The sequence below is a fragment of the Spermophilus citellus genome (assembly GCF_964194105.1).
Source record: "Spermophilus citellus genome assembly, chromosome: 3".
Classification (NCBI taxonomy): Eukaryota; Metazoa; Chordata; class Mammalia; order Rodentia; family Sciuridae; genus Spermophilus; species Spermophilus citellus.
This window is the reverse complement of record NC_138184.1, coordinates 6,244,258-6,260,954: the sequence shown is the minus strand read 5'-3', so window position 1 is coordinate 6,260,954 and position 16,697 is coordinate 6,244,258. Positions and strand designations below refer to the sequence as shown.

The 16,697-nt window shown below is 41.4% G+C and overlaps 1 protein-coding gene and 1 pseudogene across 2 annotated transcripts; both read left to right on the top strand.

The window, feature by feature from the left end:
- Window positions 1–3,363: 3,363 nt before the first annotated feature.
- LOC308645772 (olfactory receptor 7G3-like) lies at window positions 3,364–4,298 on the top strand (annotated as a pseudogene). Its single transcript has one exon. The product of its transcript is annotated as an olfactory receptor 7G3-like (transcript).
- An 11,460-nt stretch (window positions 4,299–15,758) lies between these two features.
- On the top strand, window positions 15,759–16,697 carry LOC308645911 (olfactory receptor 7D4-like; the record flags this gene model as incomplete). The annotated part of the gene is made up of 1 exon (XM_081288366.1): window positions 15,759–16,697. One exon carries the CDS (start codon window positions 15,759–15,761, stop codon window positions 16,695–16,697), a length of 939 nt encoding a protein of 312 aa, XP_081144492.1.

Genomic DNA, 16,697 nt, shown 5'->3' with positions numbered 1-16,697 from the left:
TGGGGGAAAAGAGTGGTGAGTCCAAACTCCACCAAAGAAAAATATAAATAAAGTAAATCAGAAAGTGTTCCTTAAACATTTTTAAATGTAATTGTTTTTAAAATTGTGGTAAAGTGTACATAGCAAAGGTTAACATCTTGACCCTCTCTAAATGCAGTTCAGGGACAACAGGCACATTTACAATTGTTCAACAGTCATCACCAATATCCATCTTCAGGACATTTCTCATCTGGTAGAATTACACTCCATCCTCATTGATCAGGAGCTCTGCCTTCACTTCCCCTGGCCCTGGCTCCCAGTCCTCTGTTCTTGTCCTTATGAATTTCAACACATTGTGTCCCTCATAGAAGTGGAATCTCTGGCCTTTTTTGTGCCTGGCTGATTTCCCTGAGCACAACATCCTCAAGGTCCACGCTGGAGCTTGTGAGACAGTTGCCTTCCTTTTAAAGGCTGAGTCTTTATTCATTATCTGCAGAGAGTACTTTTCATGAGCCCTTCCACCTGTCCATGGGTGCTGGAGTTTCTCCCAGCCTCTGGCTCTTGTGAATAATTATGTTAGGAACGAGTGTGTACAAATATTTCTTTGACACCCTTGACTTTGATTATTTTTAGGTAGATACCATGACACGGAGGTGGGATTGCTGAATCCTTTGGGAATTCCTTTTCTGAATTTCTGAGGAAATTTTCAATATTTTAACACAGAAGATGTTCAAGACTTGTTCTTGCATTTTGAAATTTTCAAATGGGCAACTCCCATTCATGCCTCTAGAATATTTAGTAAATAATGAGGCAGCTGGCAGCCTGTGGATCAGGAAACTGAGGCCAGGGACGATCCCACACCTCACTGCACATTTCCTCTCCCGAGTGCTGCAGTCCTCCCGCTGTGGTGCCACACGTCTGCTGCTGCATCTTCAACCCTACTATTCCTAATAAAAATAACAGCAGCAATGACCCTAGCTACTGTTTAAAGTACATTCATTTTTATAAAAGTCATTTGTTCCCAGCATCGAAAACTTTTAAAATTAATTCATTATTTCTTAGAACCCACAGAGACTTCTTTGTTGGATGCACACAGGAAGATGTTGCTGAGCTTCTTTTCTCTCCATTTTCATAGATTAATGTCCTTTTCCCCTTGCTTCATGAACATCAAGCGGTCTGTGATCCCGAAACTGGCCTGGAAGTTAGCGTTGGCTGATCCTGCAGTGCCCTTTCCCTCCCCAGCCAGATGGATGCACAGGGAAAACTGCTTGCTCTTCTTGTGAGCTCTCCCAGAGTCCATGCGGGCCGCCCTTCCTCCGCTTGTGTTATGAGTAAACATCCTTCCAAAGCTCACATTCTAGGTGAATAATTTCAGTTGTATATCTATTTTTTTTTCATTTTTCAGGTTGCTATGATGTAGGGTCACACCATTTGTGCAATCATACCCATGCATAGGGTAATAATTTCCATCTCATTTCACCATCTCTCCCCGCCACACACCCTTTCCCAACCCCTCCCTCCCCCTCTGCTCAATCCAAAGTTCCTCCATTCTTCCCTTGTTCCCCTTCAGTTGTATATTTTAAAATATTTAATTAACACATAAAGTTGAACATGTATTTAAGGTACATCATAATAGGTCAATATGACAACTAAGTAGTAGATAGATATGCACAAAGTACAATAATCAGATCACGGTTATTGGGATTTCCATCTCCTTAAACATTGCTCATTTCCATGAGTTGGGAACTTTTGAACTCATCTCTTCTGGTTCTTTATAAAATATGTAATACACTGTGCTCATTGACAAATGCCTCTGATCCCAGCTTCTCACCAGCTGAAGCAGGAGGCTCCCAAGTTCAATGCCAGCCTTGGAAAATTAGCAAGTCTATCTTTCAACATAAAAATTAAATGCCTGGGAATATAATCAATGGCTGAGTACTTCTGCATTCAAATACCAGTGTCAGAATAATAACTGAAAATCTATTGTGAATTTTATAAACCATAGTCACCCTTTAGTGCTATAAATCATCAAAACTTATTCACCCACCTACCTGTACTTTGGTACCTTCTATCTGACCTCTTGTTCCCCTGTCTCCCTCCAGTCCTGGCCTCTAGTGATCACTACTCTACTCTCACTTTTCATGACCTCAATTTTCTATCCTCCACATATCAGCGAGAACAAGCAGTATTCTTTTTTAAGATTGGCTTATTTTACTTTCTCTTGTTTCCACCAGCATGCATAGGTCTAGAATAGTTCCATTTTGGCATGGCACACCTTGTCCAGTAACATATTTGCACACTGGCTTTTAGAATTTTTAATCTTGCAGATTTTCTGTCTCAGCTATGATAGGGTGTGGAAATACTATGTGAGGATGGCTGGGAGTTCATCACCACACATCAAAGTATTAGAAGGGCCAGACAATGAGGGTCTGGGCAGGCACAGTAACACTTGAAGGTGTAGCACGTTATTCTTGTTATAAAGATCAGATGGTAGCTTGGCATAGTGGGGCACACCCTATCATTCCCTTTCCTGGAGGCTTAGGAAGGAGAATTGCAAACTGGAGGCCAGCCTGGGCTACTTAATGATACACTGTCTTCAGATGGAAAATACAAAGTGAGGGAGGGAGGAGTAGGTCTGTGATGCAGCAGCCCAGGGTCAGCACCAAGTAACACTTAAACAAAATTGTGCGAGGTGGGAATTTACACTTTGGGGGTAATGTTTGTATAATAGGCAAAATATAGACTCAAACTACCTTTTAATAATGTCATTCACTGTAGGAACATAAGAAAAATGATGAATCGCCATTCAAAAGGAAAAAATAGCAAATTTAGAAGCCAATTAGTTAAAATTATATAAGCCCCCAATGAATTCTTTGAAGCAGACTTAAATATTTGAATAAATGAATGAATAAGTCATTTCTTACAATAAGGTATTGGAGCATGTGAGATTATAATTTTTAGCAATAACCTGAAATCAGAAAAGATTATCATATTCAGAAAAATTATGTGAACAACACACTAGAGATTTTATGATAAAATATAGTAATTTTGCCAAATTGGATGCTTTATTAAAGAAGTACTATGGTTGAAGCTAGATTTAAAGATTGCATACAAACTTTATAGTTTTCAAACATAGATACCACATATGTTTATTTTTGAAATTTGGTATTAGAAAAATGCACATATTGAATTTTATATGTTAGAATGTATAAATTCACTCAACAATTAGTGGGTAAAGGAAGAATTGAGTAGGAGAATTTGAAGAGAACAATTTTCTAAATATTACTAGATTTTAAGTCATGGACCAAAGTCCTCTGTCCCACACTCATCTCTGTGTGTTCCATCGTCACCTTGTCCCTGTCCTCCAGCAGGGTCTTCAACAACATGGAGCCAGAAAATCTAACACGGGTTGCAGAATTCCTCCTCCTGGGACTCTCAGAGGACCCAGAGCTGCAGCCTGTCCTCTTTGGCTTGCTGCTGACCATGTAGCTGGTCACTGTTCTTGGGAACCTGCTCATCATCCTGGCCATCAGCTCTGACTCCCACCTCCACACCCCCATGTACTTCTTCCTCTCCAACCTGTCCTTGGCTGACATCTGTAGCACCTCCACTGTGGTCCCTACGATGCTGCTGAACATCCAGACAGCAAAGCCATCTCTTAAGCAGGCTGCCTTTCTCAGCTATGCTTTTTCATGGTTTTTATATGTATGGACAATTTACTGCTGGCTGTGATGGCCTATGATCACTATGTGGCCATCTGCCACCCCTTGTATTACACTGTCATCATGAATCCCTGCTTCTGTGTCCTGCTGGTTCTAATCTGTGTGCTCATCAGCACTGTGGATGCCCTGGTGCATGCTCTGATGTTGCTGCATCTGTCTTTCTGCAAACACCCTGAGATCCCCCACTTCTTCTGTGAACTAAGTCATATCCTTAAGTTGGCCTGTTCTGATGCTCTCATCAATAACATTGTTGTATATTTAGCAATCATCTTCTTGGGCATTAGTCTTATGTGTGGCATAATTTTCTCATATGCTCAAATTGTCTTCTCCATCCTGAGAATCCCATCAACTGGTGGAAAGTATAAAGCTTTTTCAACTTGTGAGTCTCACTTGTCTGTGGTTTCCCTGTTCTATGGGGCTGCTAGTTGGGTTTACCTGAGTTCTGCTGTTACTGATTCTCCCAGAATGAGTGCCATGGCCTCGGTAATGTACACTGTGGTCACTTCCATGCTGAACCCCTTCATTTACAGCCTAAGGACCAAGGACATGAAAGGCGCCTTGAGAAAACTCAACTTGGGCAACTTTTCTTTTTTATGATTTCTCAAGTATCCTGGTGTGGGCTTCTAGAGTTAGGCAAAGAGATTAAATATTGGGCATATGTTATGATTTTGATATGAGATGTCCCTGTAAAAGCTCAACTAGCAATGCAGGAATCTTAGAGGTGGTATGATTAGACTATGAGATGGTAACCTTATTGGTGAATTAATTAATTAATAATTTTAATGTATTATTGGTTAGTAATTATCTGCAGGTGGGATATGGCTAGATGAAGTTCATCACCCTGGACCATGTCCTTGAAGGATATAATTTGTCTCTGGTCCCTCTTCCCTTTTCCATCCTGGCTCCCATCAGTCAACCATCAGCCAAGAAGCTTTCTCTGCCAAGCCCTTCTTTCATATTGTTATGACTTACCTTATGTCCACAGCTATGAATGTGGACAACCATGGATCGCACCTCGGAAACCTGGAGGCCAAACTATACTGTTTCTTCTCTATGTGGCTCTTTTCAGTTATTTTGGTCACTGCAATGCGGAGCTGATTAAAAAAATATGCTTGAGTCTGACTTAATCCTGTTTTCCTAGCCAATGGTTAATTGTGGACTTTGAAGAAAATAGCTTTGTAAGAAATCCTGTTTTCCCATTGTTGCAGTAATTCACTTGCAGGTCAGCATGGGAAAAGAAAGAAGAAGAAGCAGAGCAAGCAAAGCAGCAGCAGAAAAAAAGTCCTTTATTGTGTACAAGCAATCTTTTTATAGTATTGTGAACAAAGAAGGCAGCCTTCCAACATCAATAAATCAGGTCTTTCAGCTAATTAAACATAGCATATAGAAGTTTTACTTTCTAATCAGAAGTGACCCGCTTCTCATGGCTAATCTATTCTTGGCCCGGAGTATGTTGAGCTCTGCTCTTTGTTAAGAACAGATAATAAAATTTTTCTTAGCGCCCTCCTAGCCCACTTGGCAGAACATCCCGTTTGCAGGCAAGTCCTCCCAAGGACAGCAGACACCTCGTTTTCAAGCATGTCGGCTGTTACCTTATCTAAACCTTGAAGGAGCCTCTCGTTTGCAAGTAGGCCCTCCCAAGGACAGCAGACACCTCGTTTTCAAGCATGTCCACTGTTACTTATCTATACCTTGACAGAATATCCCGTTTGTAGGCAGACTCCATCAAGGACAGTAATAGTAGCGCAGTTACATATGATTCTCTATATCCCATGTTTTACTCCATATCACAGACCCACTACCTTGTCTTTCTGAGTTCAGTTTCCACACTTGTGAAAGGGTCAGACAAGCATCACACACTGGTAGTTACTTAGGGACTATATCTATCTTATACGTATGTGTGAGATACCCTTAATGTATGATATTGTTATGGGCCAGGCTATATGGGCAATGACCAAAAAAACTCTGTTTTACCCTGAGACTCCACATCATGTAAGAAATGCTTCTCCCATGGGAACACCCTGCCTCTGTGCCCATAGACAATTGCATATCATTGCATGTTTGGCAGCACAAAATGACAAATCTGACACCATGTAAAATTATTCTCTTTTTGGTTCCCATTTTTCTTGGACAATGTGCCCTGTCAGTGGTTGATTGTCTAGACGTTAGTAGCAATTCTTTTACTTGTACTCAACTAGAGTCATTTTGACCCACTTCCCCTTTGCCTTATGATTTTAAATCTCATGATATTTTGTTATGGTTTGGAATTATAGCAACAGCCACTTATGATTAATATGGTTTTGGACTACAAGATGAGCACTCAGACACTTGGAGGGGCTCAAAGGGTGTAGACTTGTAGCCTGCCTCTTGGTCCACAAGCTGGTGGATCCTGACCGCCAGCTGGTGAGTAAAGTTTCTGTCTCCTTCTTTAAGATCAACTTGGTGATTTATTGCAATCTCAGCATAAAAATATGTACATAAAAACCAAATTGCATTAAGTAAGTCAAATTAAACCAGTACTTACTGGTGCACAATGCTGTGTTAGTAAAATGATAATAGATGTTTTCTAGCTTCAACATTCATTGTTAATATTGTTTTATTGGGAAGTGTGGTTCTGGGGATTGAACATAGGCCCTGAGACACGCCCTCTTCCACTGAACCACTTAACCTTCACTAAATCACTCCTCACTTCACCCCTTTCCCTTTCAGTTATCATCAGTTTCCTCTTGATTTTCTCCTCCTTTCTACCAGAGTTTATAAAAACAATTTTTGAAAAAAATTCCATTTTGTTTTCTTATGTAATTTATGTATGATATAGAAATGCATTTCTCAATATCCAAACATAAGGAAGGTTCCTGTTCTTGCTTCTGTGTTTTATCTTCCCCTTTTTGCATTGTGGTCAAAAATGTACTGACCGTAGATTTTAAAACTTTTTGTATTTAAAAATTTGCCTATAGCTGTGCTCTCCCATTTTGACTCAACATTCATTAGCTATTAAAAGCTTAAAATACCCCTTGTCAGCTTCACAGAGCAGGTGCAGTATTAAGACCAGGATGCACTTACCATGGCTTTCCAAGGACAAATAACAAGAAAGATAAAAATTGTTAAGGAGACAGGGAAATGACAAATTCCCAGGGCCTTCAACGTGCTCCTTGCCCTGGGTTCTCTCCTGTTTTCCTCCTGTGTCTTCCTTAACAGCTGCAGCAGATCCTCCCGATCCCAAGGTATCTGCATGTTGGGCTCCTGTGTGGCTGGCTGGCCAGTCCTGCCTCAAAGTTGAAGTCCCCACAGAGGGGAAAACACACCTTTGAAATGCACCTAATGCTAACGGACATGTCTAAACCATCGTACACCTTGCCAACACCCCTTTCACATGAGTAAAACTAGCTTTTTTGGGAGCAAGGGATCCTGACCCTGATGCTGTGTCTCTCTTCTCAAATAGCAACCCTAATAAAATCCTTGCCTGCATGTTTTGCTTTCATTTCTACCACCACAAAATCAAAATCCCCCACCTAGCATCACATAGTGGAGACCACGTTAGTCAAAAGATCCTGAGAATGACCAGACCACCATAATGCACCTTGTTATCCCTAGACTGATGGCCACCCTTGGAACTTTCCCACACCCACCCTTGTGAGAAATAGAAAGTGCCGTGGTCCATTTTCAAAACACTGTAGTTACCTTTAAATTTGAAACTACTGGGAATATTAAAGAACGAAAAAACCCAAACCAAAAAACCAGGCTGAGCAGAAATAGAACAGAGTGGTTACCAGCAGATAATGCCTGAGTGTGGAAAATTCAGAGGCCACACAAACAGGACGGGGGAAAGGGTCCAGCCTGACCAACAGAAATCAATTGCGTGGTACCAAGATGTACTCACCCCAGAAAAGGTCTTCCTGCCACAAGAGAATGAAGAGAGGTGGGGTCAACAGAAGTTTCATTTCTTAAAATAGCCCAATAGGAGACAGCAAAACTTAGGGTTTGACTCTGAGATTTGGATACAAACCTTGCTGCTTCACCAGGGGCAACTTATTTTTTAAAATGGCATGTCATTTTTCTTTCTTTTTATTTTATTTTATTTTTATTCTAATTTGTTATATATGACAGCAGAATGCATTACAGTTCATAATACACATATGGAGCACAATTTTTCATGTCTTTGGTTGTACACAAAGTAGAGTCACACCATTCGTGTCTTCAAACATGAACTTAGGGTAATGATGTCCATCTCACTCCACCATCTTTCCTATCCCCATGCCCTCTCCCCTCCCCTCCTACCCCTTTGCCCTATCTAAAGTTCTTCTAATGCTTCCTTGCTCCCCCTCCCAACCCCACTATGAATCAGCCTCCTTATATCAGAGAAAACATTTGGCATTTGGTTTTTTGGGGATTGGCTAATTTCACTTAGCATTATATTCTTCAACTCCATCTATTTACCTGCAAATGCCATGATTTTATTCTCTTTTATTGCTCTGTAATATTCCATTGTGTATACCACATTTTTTTTTATCCATTCATCTACTAAAGGACATCTGGGTTGGTGCCACAATTTAGATATTGTGAATTGTGCTGCTATAAACATTGATATGGCTATGTTCCTGAAATATGCTGTTTTTAAGTCCTTTGGGTATAAACCAAGGAGTGGGATAGCTGGGTCAAATTCCAAGTTTTTCTGAGGATTCTCCATATTGCTTTTCAGATAGTTGCACCAATTGGCAGTCCCACCAGCAGTGTATGAGTGTGCCTTTTCCCCCACATCCTCGCCAACACTTTTCGTTGTATTTATTCTTGCTAGCTGCCATTCTGACTGGAGACATGTCACTTTTCTTCTTTTGTCTTCTCCTTCTTCCCTTCACTAACTGTGAGGAAAACAAGATTCACATTATTCCTGTCCAAAGCACAATTATCTGATTTTCCAATTACAGACCAACCCCACAAAGAAATCATGGACCTGGAAATGGGAGAAGAGCTCTCTCCAGGTTAAAGTTGGACATGATGATACCCACTGATCATATCTGGAGAGGAGGAACCCTGCATCCCTTCTAAAGCCCTCTGTCACCAGCTCAAGGCCTCAGGATCTGGAAATTAGGGTCGCATATCCTGAACTTTGAGGTGTTCTCTTGCCTATACAGACCTGATTGAAGACCTTACCCCATTTTCTCCAACTGGTTATCTTAAGATACCTGATTAGAATATTTTCCAACTCCCCCACCGAGCCCCTATTTATTAATTCTATTTTTAATTTTCTGAGAAAACCTTTAACATTTTAAAAGAAAGTGTAGAAATCCTTTCTCATTGAACTTTTAATTTTTACAAATTAGAAAACCTAATTAGACTACTATCCACTTTATTTCCATTGGCCATTTAACAATTTGAACAGGTGGCAAGAGTTGTCATGGTGATAAGTGCCCAGTGCCTGGAGTTGTCATGGTAATGGAATTTACTGTAAATAGGGATGGGACTGATCTCTTTGTCTTGTCCTGCAGCAGTTTCTTGTTAATACCCTGTCTCCATCACTTCAGTGTCCCTGAACTCCTACCTAATAGGGCCAAGCTTTCCTTGTTACCTGGTATGTACATCTGCTGTCCTAAATGAACCTCCGTGTCTCTGACCGACATGGGCTAAAATTCTTTTCCATCATGTGTGTCAAGGAACCCACTCATCTCCAGTCCAGGCCTCCTCTCCAGTGACAGATTCTGGGTCTCCAGTTATTGCAATTCCTTAAAAGAAGCAGAATAAATTCCTTTTATTTGAAACTAATTATGGATTTCTTTAGGCTTACAGACACCAAGAACCACTTAGAAGCAATTTTACGTTCATTGCCATGTGGGAAGGACTTGCAAATGTCCGTGTTCTCCACTACTGGCTCTCAATGTGGAGTTCCTAGACCATTAGATTCAGTAGCACCTGGAAACTTGACAGAAGGAAAATTCTAGGATCCTTCTGAAGATCTAAACATTGTCAAATTCTCCAATAGACCTTAAATATGTGTGTTTAACAAGCCCTTTTGGGAATAAGATGCACAGCAGTTTTGGGGCCAGAGAGGAATAATAATTTTCTTCTTTCTAGAGAATACTCACCTCGTCATTCTTGGTCTCTTTTTGTCCCCTGTGGGTCTTTCAGGAAGGCTGGGTGTTAAGAACTTTGTGCTTATTTTTTTTTTTTAATCTCTGACCCTTAGGGGCTCATTAGAATGGCTCCTGTCCCTTTATTTGTAAAATCCATTCATCAGACATTAAAAGGATCAGCCAGTACTTTCATGCTTCTGTGTGTCATCAAAGATCAGTCTTCCAAGTTCCGGAGTGGAGAGGGGACCCAGGCGGTGAGTGTGTAAGCCCTGCCCCTGCGTGTGCTCCTCCTGGAGACACATCAGCCCCTGATTCTGAGCTGGATATGGAGGTGATTCTAACCAAGAACAGGCAGAGGAAAGGTCTATATCTCCCTAAATGTGCTAAATGTTCCCTGACCTGCAGCTTCCTGACTGAGGGAGAGAGAGGGGAGAGGGGTGAGCGTGGGACTGCACCTGAGAAGGGCTTTCTCCTGCATGCAGAGGGAGACATGAGGGGTGGGTGGTTTCTCAAAGCTCCATCTAGCAGAGGAGCATCAATAAAGCTACTCAGAAAGTGTTCCTTCAGTGCTTTTTATTAATTAATTTTTAATTTGTGGCAAATAGATATAACAAGCTTTACAATTACAACCAGTTTTAAGTTGACAATTATAAGGCCTGAGTCATGTTCATGATGTTTTGCAAACATCACCAACGTCCATCCTCAAGACACTTTTCATCCTGCAAAACCCAATCTCTGGACCATCCACACTAACTCCTCACTCTCTGCCCCCAGCCCTCACAGCCCTGCTCCTGTCCCCCTCGCTGTGAATGTCAGTGCATGGTGCCCCATGGAAATGCAGGCCAGCCTCTGCCTTTCTGTGGCTGCTCACGTCACTGAGCACTGTCACCGAGCACGGGGTCCTCCAGGCTCAGCCTGTTGTGGGAAACATCCTTCTGGTGAGGGCAGTGGCTACTCTGCTCTACCCACATGCCATCTTGGTTACCTTCACTCCTCTATACCTGGACGCTTGCGTTTCTCCCACCTGCTGGTCCTGTGAATAATGCTGATGATAAGGGTCACCTTGGAAATCAAAGGCTCCCAACTGATTTAGCTCCTCAACTTCTTCACACTGAGAATGGAGGCTGAGCAGTGTGTCTGGCCCTGACCAGCGCAGGAAACCCAGTCTGTGCTGGTTTCTGATGAACACAGCCTGCCGCAGTCTATATATGCATAGACTGCCTTTTATCCCATTGTCAGCTCTGACTTATAAAAGCTTTCTGAGCCCCTGATTCCTGAAAGATGGAGATTTAAGACAGAAAATAGCTCTCCTCTGTCTTCCTCAAAGCTACCAGTAAACCAAACCCGTTTCCCTCCTCTGCCTCCTTCCCCAGCTCTAGTGAGCTCCCTAGTAGGGAAGCCATTTTTCTTGGTTCACTACAGTAAATGGGGGGTACACATCTCTCTAATACTCTGCTTCCAGTGTTTTTTGGATAAGCAAACCCATAACTGTAATTACAGGATTGTGTGGTAACACTCTTTTTATCATGATTTATCTTTCAATGAGGTCTTTCTAAGGTGCCCAGCTGACCATGAGCTCCTAGACTCTAGAAATATTTCTGCCTTGGCTTCATGAGTAGCTGAGATAAATGCCACTGAGCCCCTATTTATTAATTCTATTTTTAATTTTCTGAGAAAATCTTTAACATTTTAAAAGAAAGTATAGAAATCCTTTCTCATTGAACTTTTTATTTTTACAAATATATAAGCACTATTTTCGTTTCAAGAGCCCTAAGTGAGATCAGTATATCCAGGGGAAAGGGAAGGTTCTAAACAGAGCTGAAACTTTTCTCTCCCGTGTTATACCAAGACAGCTTCTTCTTCTTACAACAACTGTGCCATTGTTAATAAAGTAACAACAGCAATAAATAATGCTAATATATCCAGACTCATCACAATATCCCTATCACTGTGGACCATTCTTCATTAATGTCTGCAAAGCTCAGTCCCTTGAATGGCACAGCTGGACTTGGCTCCATTTCATTTCTCTGTCCTGTGTAGACTAATGTCCTTCTTCCCTCAGTTCATAATGCATCCTGTGGTCTGTGATCCTTTCAAGGGGCGAGGGTACAGGCAGAGAGAAAAACATGCTTGACAGTCTCTCTGGACTCCTGCAGGCCCCTCCACCACTTCCCTTGGGAATGCGCATCCTCCCACATGCACATCCTCAGATAAATACTTAAAAATCCATCTAAAAATCTAAACAATTGGTGCATATTGTTTACACAGAATTTGATCAATTTCATTCCCCAATGCTATCTCCCACCTCCCATGGGTTTCTCCCAAATCCCCTTCCTCTACTCTTCTTGTTTCCCTTCCAATTTGTTTTCCCCTTTTAGCTTCCACATAGGAGATAACATGTGTAATAATTTGTTCTCTGAGTCTCACTCAACTTACTCAATATCAGGCTGTCCAATTCTATCATGTGGTACCACAACATACCACCTTTTCTTTATCCCTGAATCTGTAGATGAACACTTGGGCGGTTGCCCTAATTGACTATTGTGAATCATGCAGCAATAAACATGGCTAATCATGTGTCTCTAAACCATGCTGACTTTAGCCCTTTTTGACCAGTACCCAGGAGTGCTGGATCATATGGTAGATGCGTTTTTAGCTTTTTCAGGAAAATCTCTTTTATTGCCATAGGGGCTGGACTAATTTAGGTTCCCACCACCAGTCATTCATGCTCCATACCTTAGCTAGCACTTTTTGTTATTTTTTATTCTTTATGCTTGCATTTTGTCTATAAAACCAGTTATACAGCAAATATTAGGAGAAAAAAAAGGAGAAACACTTTCACATCTAGGTGTATGTAAAGTCTTCCTAAATGACCCCATAGCTCAGGAAATAAGGAAGGAATTAATAAACAGGATGACATGGAGTCAAAAAGGGATAAAACGCAATAATGAGGAAACTGTCAGACTGGGAGAAAGTTGTGGCCAGCTCCTATTCTGAAAGAGGGCTGTGATCCAGATGTACTAAAAGCTCAAAACACAAACCACTCAAATTAAAAATGGTGCAGCCAATTTGGAAAGCAGTATGGAGATTCCTTGGAAAGCTGGGAATGGAACCACCATTTGACCCAGCTATTCCCCTACTCGGTCTATTCCCTAAAGACCTAACAAGAGCATGCTACAGGGACACTGCTATATCAATGTTCATAGCAGCACAATTCACGATAGCAAGATTGTGGGACCAACCTAGAAGCCCTTCAATAGATGAATGGATTAAAAAAATGTGGCATTTATACACAATGGAGTATTACTCTGCAATAAGAAATGACAAAATCATAGAATTTGGAGGGAAATGGATGGCATTAGAGCAGATTATGCTAAGTGAAGCTAGCCAATCCTTAAAAAACAAATGTCAAATGTCTTCTTTGATATAAGGGGAGTAACCAAGGACAGGGTAGAGACGAAGAGCTGGAGAAGAAGAATAACATTAAACAGGGATGATAGGCGGGAGGGAAAGTGAGAGTTAAGGGAAATTGCATGGAATTGGAAGGTGAGCCTCAGGGTTATACACAATTACATATAAGAGGAAAGGAGGAGTAGGAGGAAAATTATATAAGTGGAAGAAACGATTTATAGTAGAGGGGATGGAGAGAGAGAAGGGGAGGGGAGGGGAGGGAAGGGGTGAGGGGACAGTGGAGAATGGGATAGACAGCAGAATACATCAGTCACTAGAAAGGCAATTTGTAAATCAATGGAAATGTAACTGATGTGACACAGCAATCTGTATACGGGGTAAAAATGGGAGTTCATAACCCACTTGAATCAATCTGTGAAATATGGTATATTAAGAACTATGTAATGTTTTGAACAACCAACAATAAAATTTAAAAAAAAAGGTAAAAAAAAAATCACCCAACCAATAAATGGTCAAATAGCCTGAACACAAACTTCTCAAAATGAGAAGTGCAAATGGCCAAATGCTACAAGAGGAAATGTTCAGCATATTTAGCCACCAGGAAAACGCACATCAAAACTACATTGAGATTTGAACGTACTCCACTTACAAGGAGAAGCGAGAAACTTTTGATACATAATAATCACACATATTTATAAAGAGCAGTATGAAAATTCAGTATATGTGTCAATGTACAGTGATCAGATGAGGGTGATTAGTATTTCCAAAAGAACGTTTATCATTTCTTAGGTTTGGGAACCTTTGCAATATATTTTTTAGGTTCTTTATAAAATATATAACACATGGCTGTAAACCGTAGCCAGGCTACCGTGCTGTAGCACCCTAGAACATATTCCTGCTCTCCACTCTACAGTGGTCCATGTTCCCCAGCCTCCCTTTGTCACCCTTCTTCCTCCCATCCCTAGATCCAGTGACCACCGCTCTGCTGTCTACTGCTATGAAATCAAGTTTTTTTAGCCTCTAAATATGAAAGGAAACATACAGTATTATTGTCTTTTTGGCCCGGCTCATTTCACTTTCTGTTATATCCATCAATGTGGATGGAACCAGAAGCATGCCATTTGGCCATGACTTTAGTCAGTCACATCAGCACATCAGCTCTTAGCACTGTTCACACTGGCAGATTTCCTGACTCAGCTAGGATAGGGAGTGTCCGTTTCACAAGGTGAAGATTGCTAAGAGGACATCAGCACACATAGGATTCTTACAAGGGCCAGGTACAGAGGGAGCCTGCGTGTCTTAAAGGTGTGCTGGGTGGAATGCCGTGGACATGTGACACAAGGCAGCGTTGGTCTTCACCTGCATCTTGGAGTTCTCTGCAAAACTCACACAGGTGAGTGCCCTCTGGAGAGCTCTAAGTGTGAGGGATAATTACAAAATCATTGCCCTACGGGCACAGTCTGGAAACTTCTGCTCAGAAGAAAAATCAGTGAAAATATACGCGTCTGAAATGTTCTTTCCAGACGTGATCCACTCATCAGACTCCAAGCTTCCCAGAAGGCAAAGCAATGAAAGAAACTGCAATTACAAATAAATAATTTTTAAAATGAATAAATGAACCAGACTTTCAAAAACACTAATCTACTTTTTTTTTCAGGACCAGATAGTCATTTTCTTTATGGTTGCAATAGTTGTAAAAAAAAGACACAATGTTGAGATTCATTCATTCAGTGATTTTAGAAATGTTCCTCACTTCAGGACCAAATCACAAATCATCATCACACACAGACGCACAGACACACCCGTGTATGCGCGCGCGCGCACACACACACACACACACAAAGTCAATGCTAGAATTCTAGTAGAAAAAAGGAATTCTTGGGGCTGGGATTGTGACTCAGAGGTAGAGCGCTCGCCTAACATGCGTGAAGCACTGGGTTCAATCCTCAGCACCACATAAATATAAAATAAAGCTATTGGGTCCACCTATAACTAAAACATAAATATTAAAAGAAAAGAAAAAGGAATTCCTTTAAATTAAATAAGTCACAATGCTTGAGATGATTGAACAATATAATATCTTTAAAGGACTGACTGGATTGCCTCATTTCTCACAAGGAGGAAGGAAAAAAACATGATATGGCAATTTTGAGCAATACTCAACTTGGCAATGATGGGCAGAGACAGAGAGAATGACATTAATGACAGATTTAAAATTCTTTAGGAAATGATGTCATCAAACTAGGATTGAAACTGTATTTAATAATTGAAGACCCTTTAATACTAGGTTAAGTCAGAGCATTGAGGAGTGATAATTCCTAATAAATGAAATAGCATATATTTTTATTCTTGTCTTGTAACATTAAAAAACACAGTCATTTTGTTTTTTAAATCATAAAATATAAATTCTAGAATGAATGGGTGAAGAAAGGAATAAAGAGTAGAAGCTGAAGAGAGGAAATGTTTAAATAGGACCCACAATTTTGAGTCACTACCAAAGGCTTCTTTCCACCAAGTGATAACTGGGTGTGTTCCATTGCTGACCATGTCTCTATCATCCAACAGATCTCTCAACCACATGGAGTCCCAAAACCAAACACTTGCAGCAGAATTCCTCCTCCTGGGACTCTCAGAGGACCCAGAGCTGCAGCCCATCCTCTTTGGACTGTTCCTGACGATGTATCTGGTTACCGTCCTGGGAAACCTGCTCATCATCCTGGCCGTCAGCTCTGACCCCCACCTCCACACCCCCATGTACTTCTTCCTCTCCAACCTGTCCTTGGCCGACATCGGTAGCACCTCCACCTTAGTCCCTAAGATGCTGCTGAACATCCAGACAGAAAGCAAAGCCATCTCCTATGCAGGCTGCCTCACTCAGGCATATTTTTTCGTGGTTTTTCTATGTATGGACAACTTATTGCTGGCTGTGATGGCCTATGATCGCTATGTGGCCATCTGCCACCCCTTGTATTACACAGTCATCATGAACCCCCACCTCTGTGTCCTGTTGGTCCTGATCTGTCTGCTCATCAGCACTGTGGATGCCCTGGTGCACACTCTGATGTTGCTGCGTCTGTCTTTCTGCAAACACCTGCAGATCCCCCACTTCTTCTGTGATCTGACTCAGGTCCTCAAGGTAGCCTGTTCTAATACCCTCATCAACAACATTGTGGTTTATTTATCAACCACTCTGTTGGGTATTGGTCCTATGTGTGGCATAATATTCTCCTATGTTCAAATTGTCTCCTCCATCCTGAGAATCCCGTCCACTGGTGGAAGGCGGAAGGCTTTTTCTACCTGTGGGTCTCACCTGTCGGTGGTTTCCTTGTTCTATGGGACTGCTCTTGGGGTTTATCTTAGTTCTGCAGTTACTGATTCTCCCAGGAAGGGTACAGTGGCCTCTGTGATGTATGCGCTGGTCACCCCCATGCTGAACCCCTTCATCTACAGCCTCAGGAACAAGGACATGAAGGGGGCCTTGAGAAAACTCACCTTGGAGACATTTTCCATTTCATGA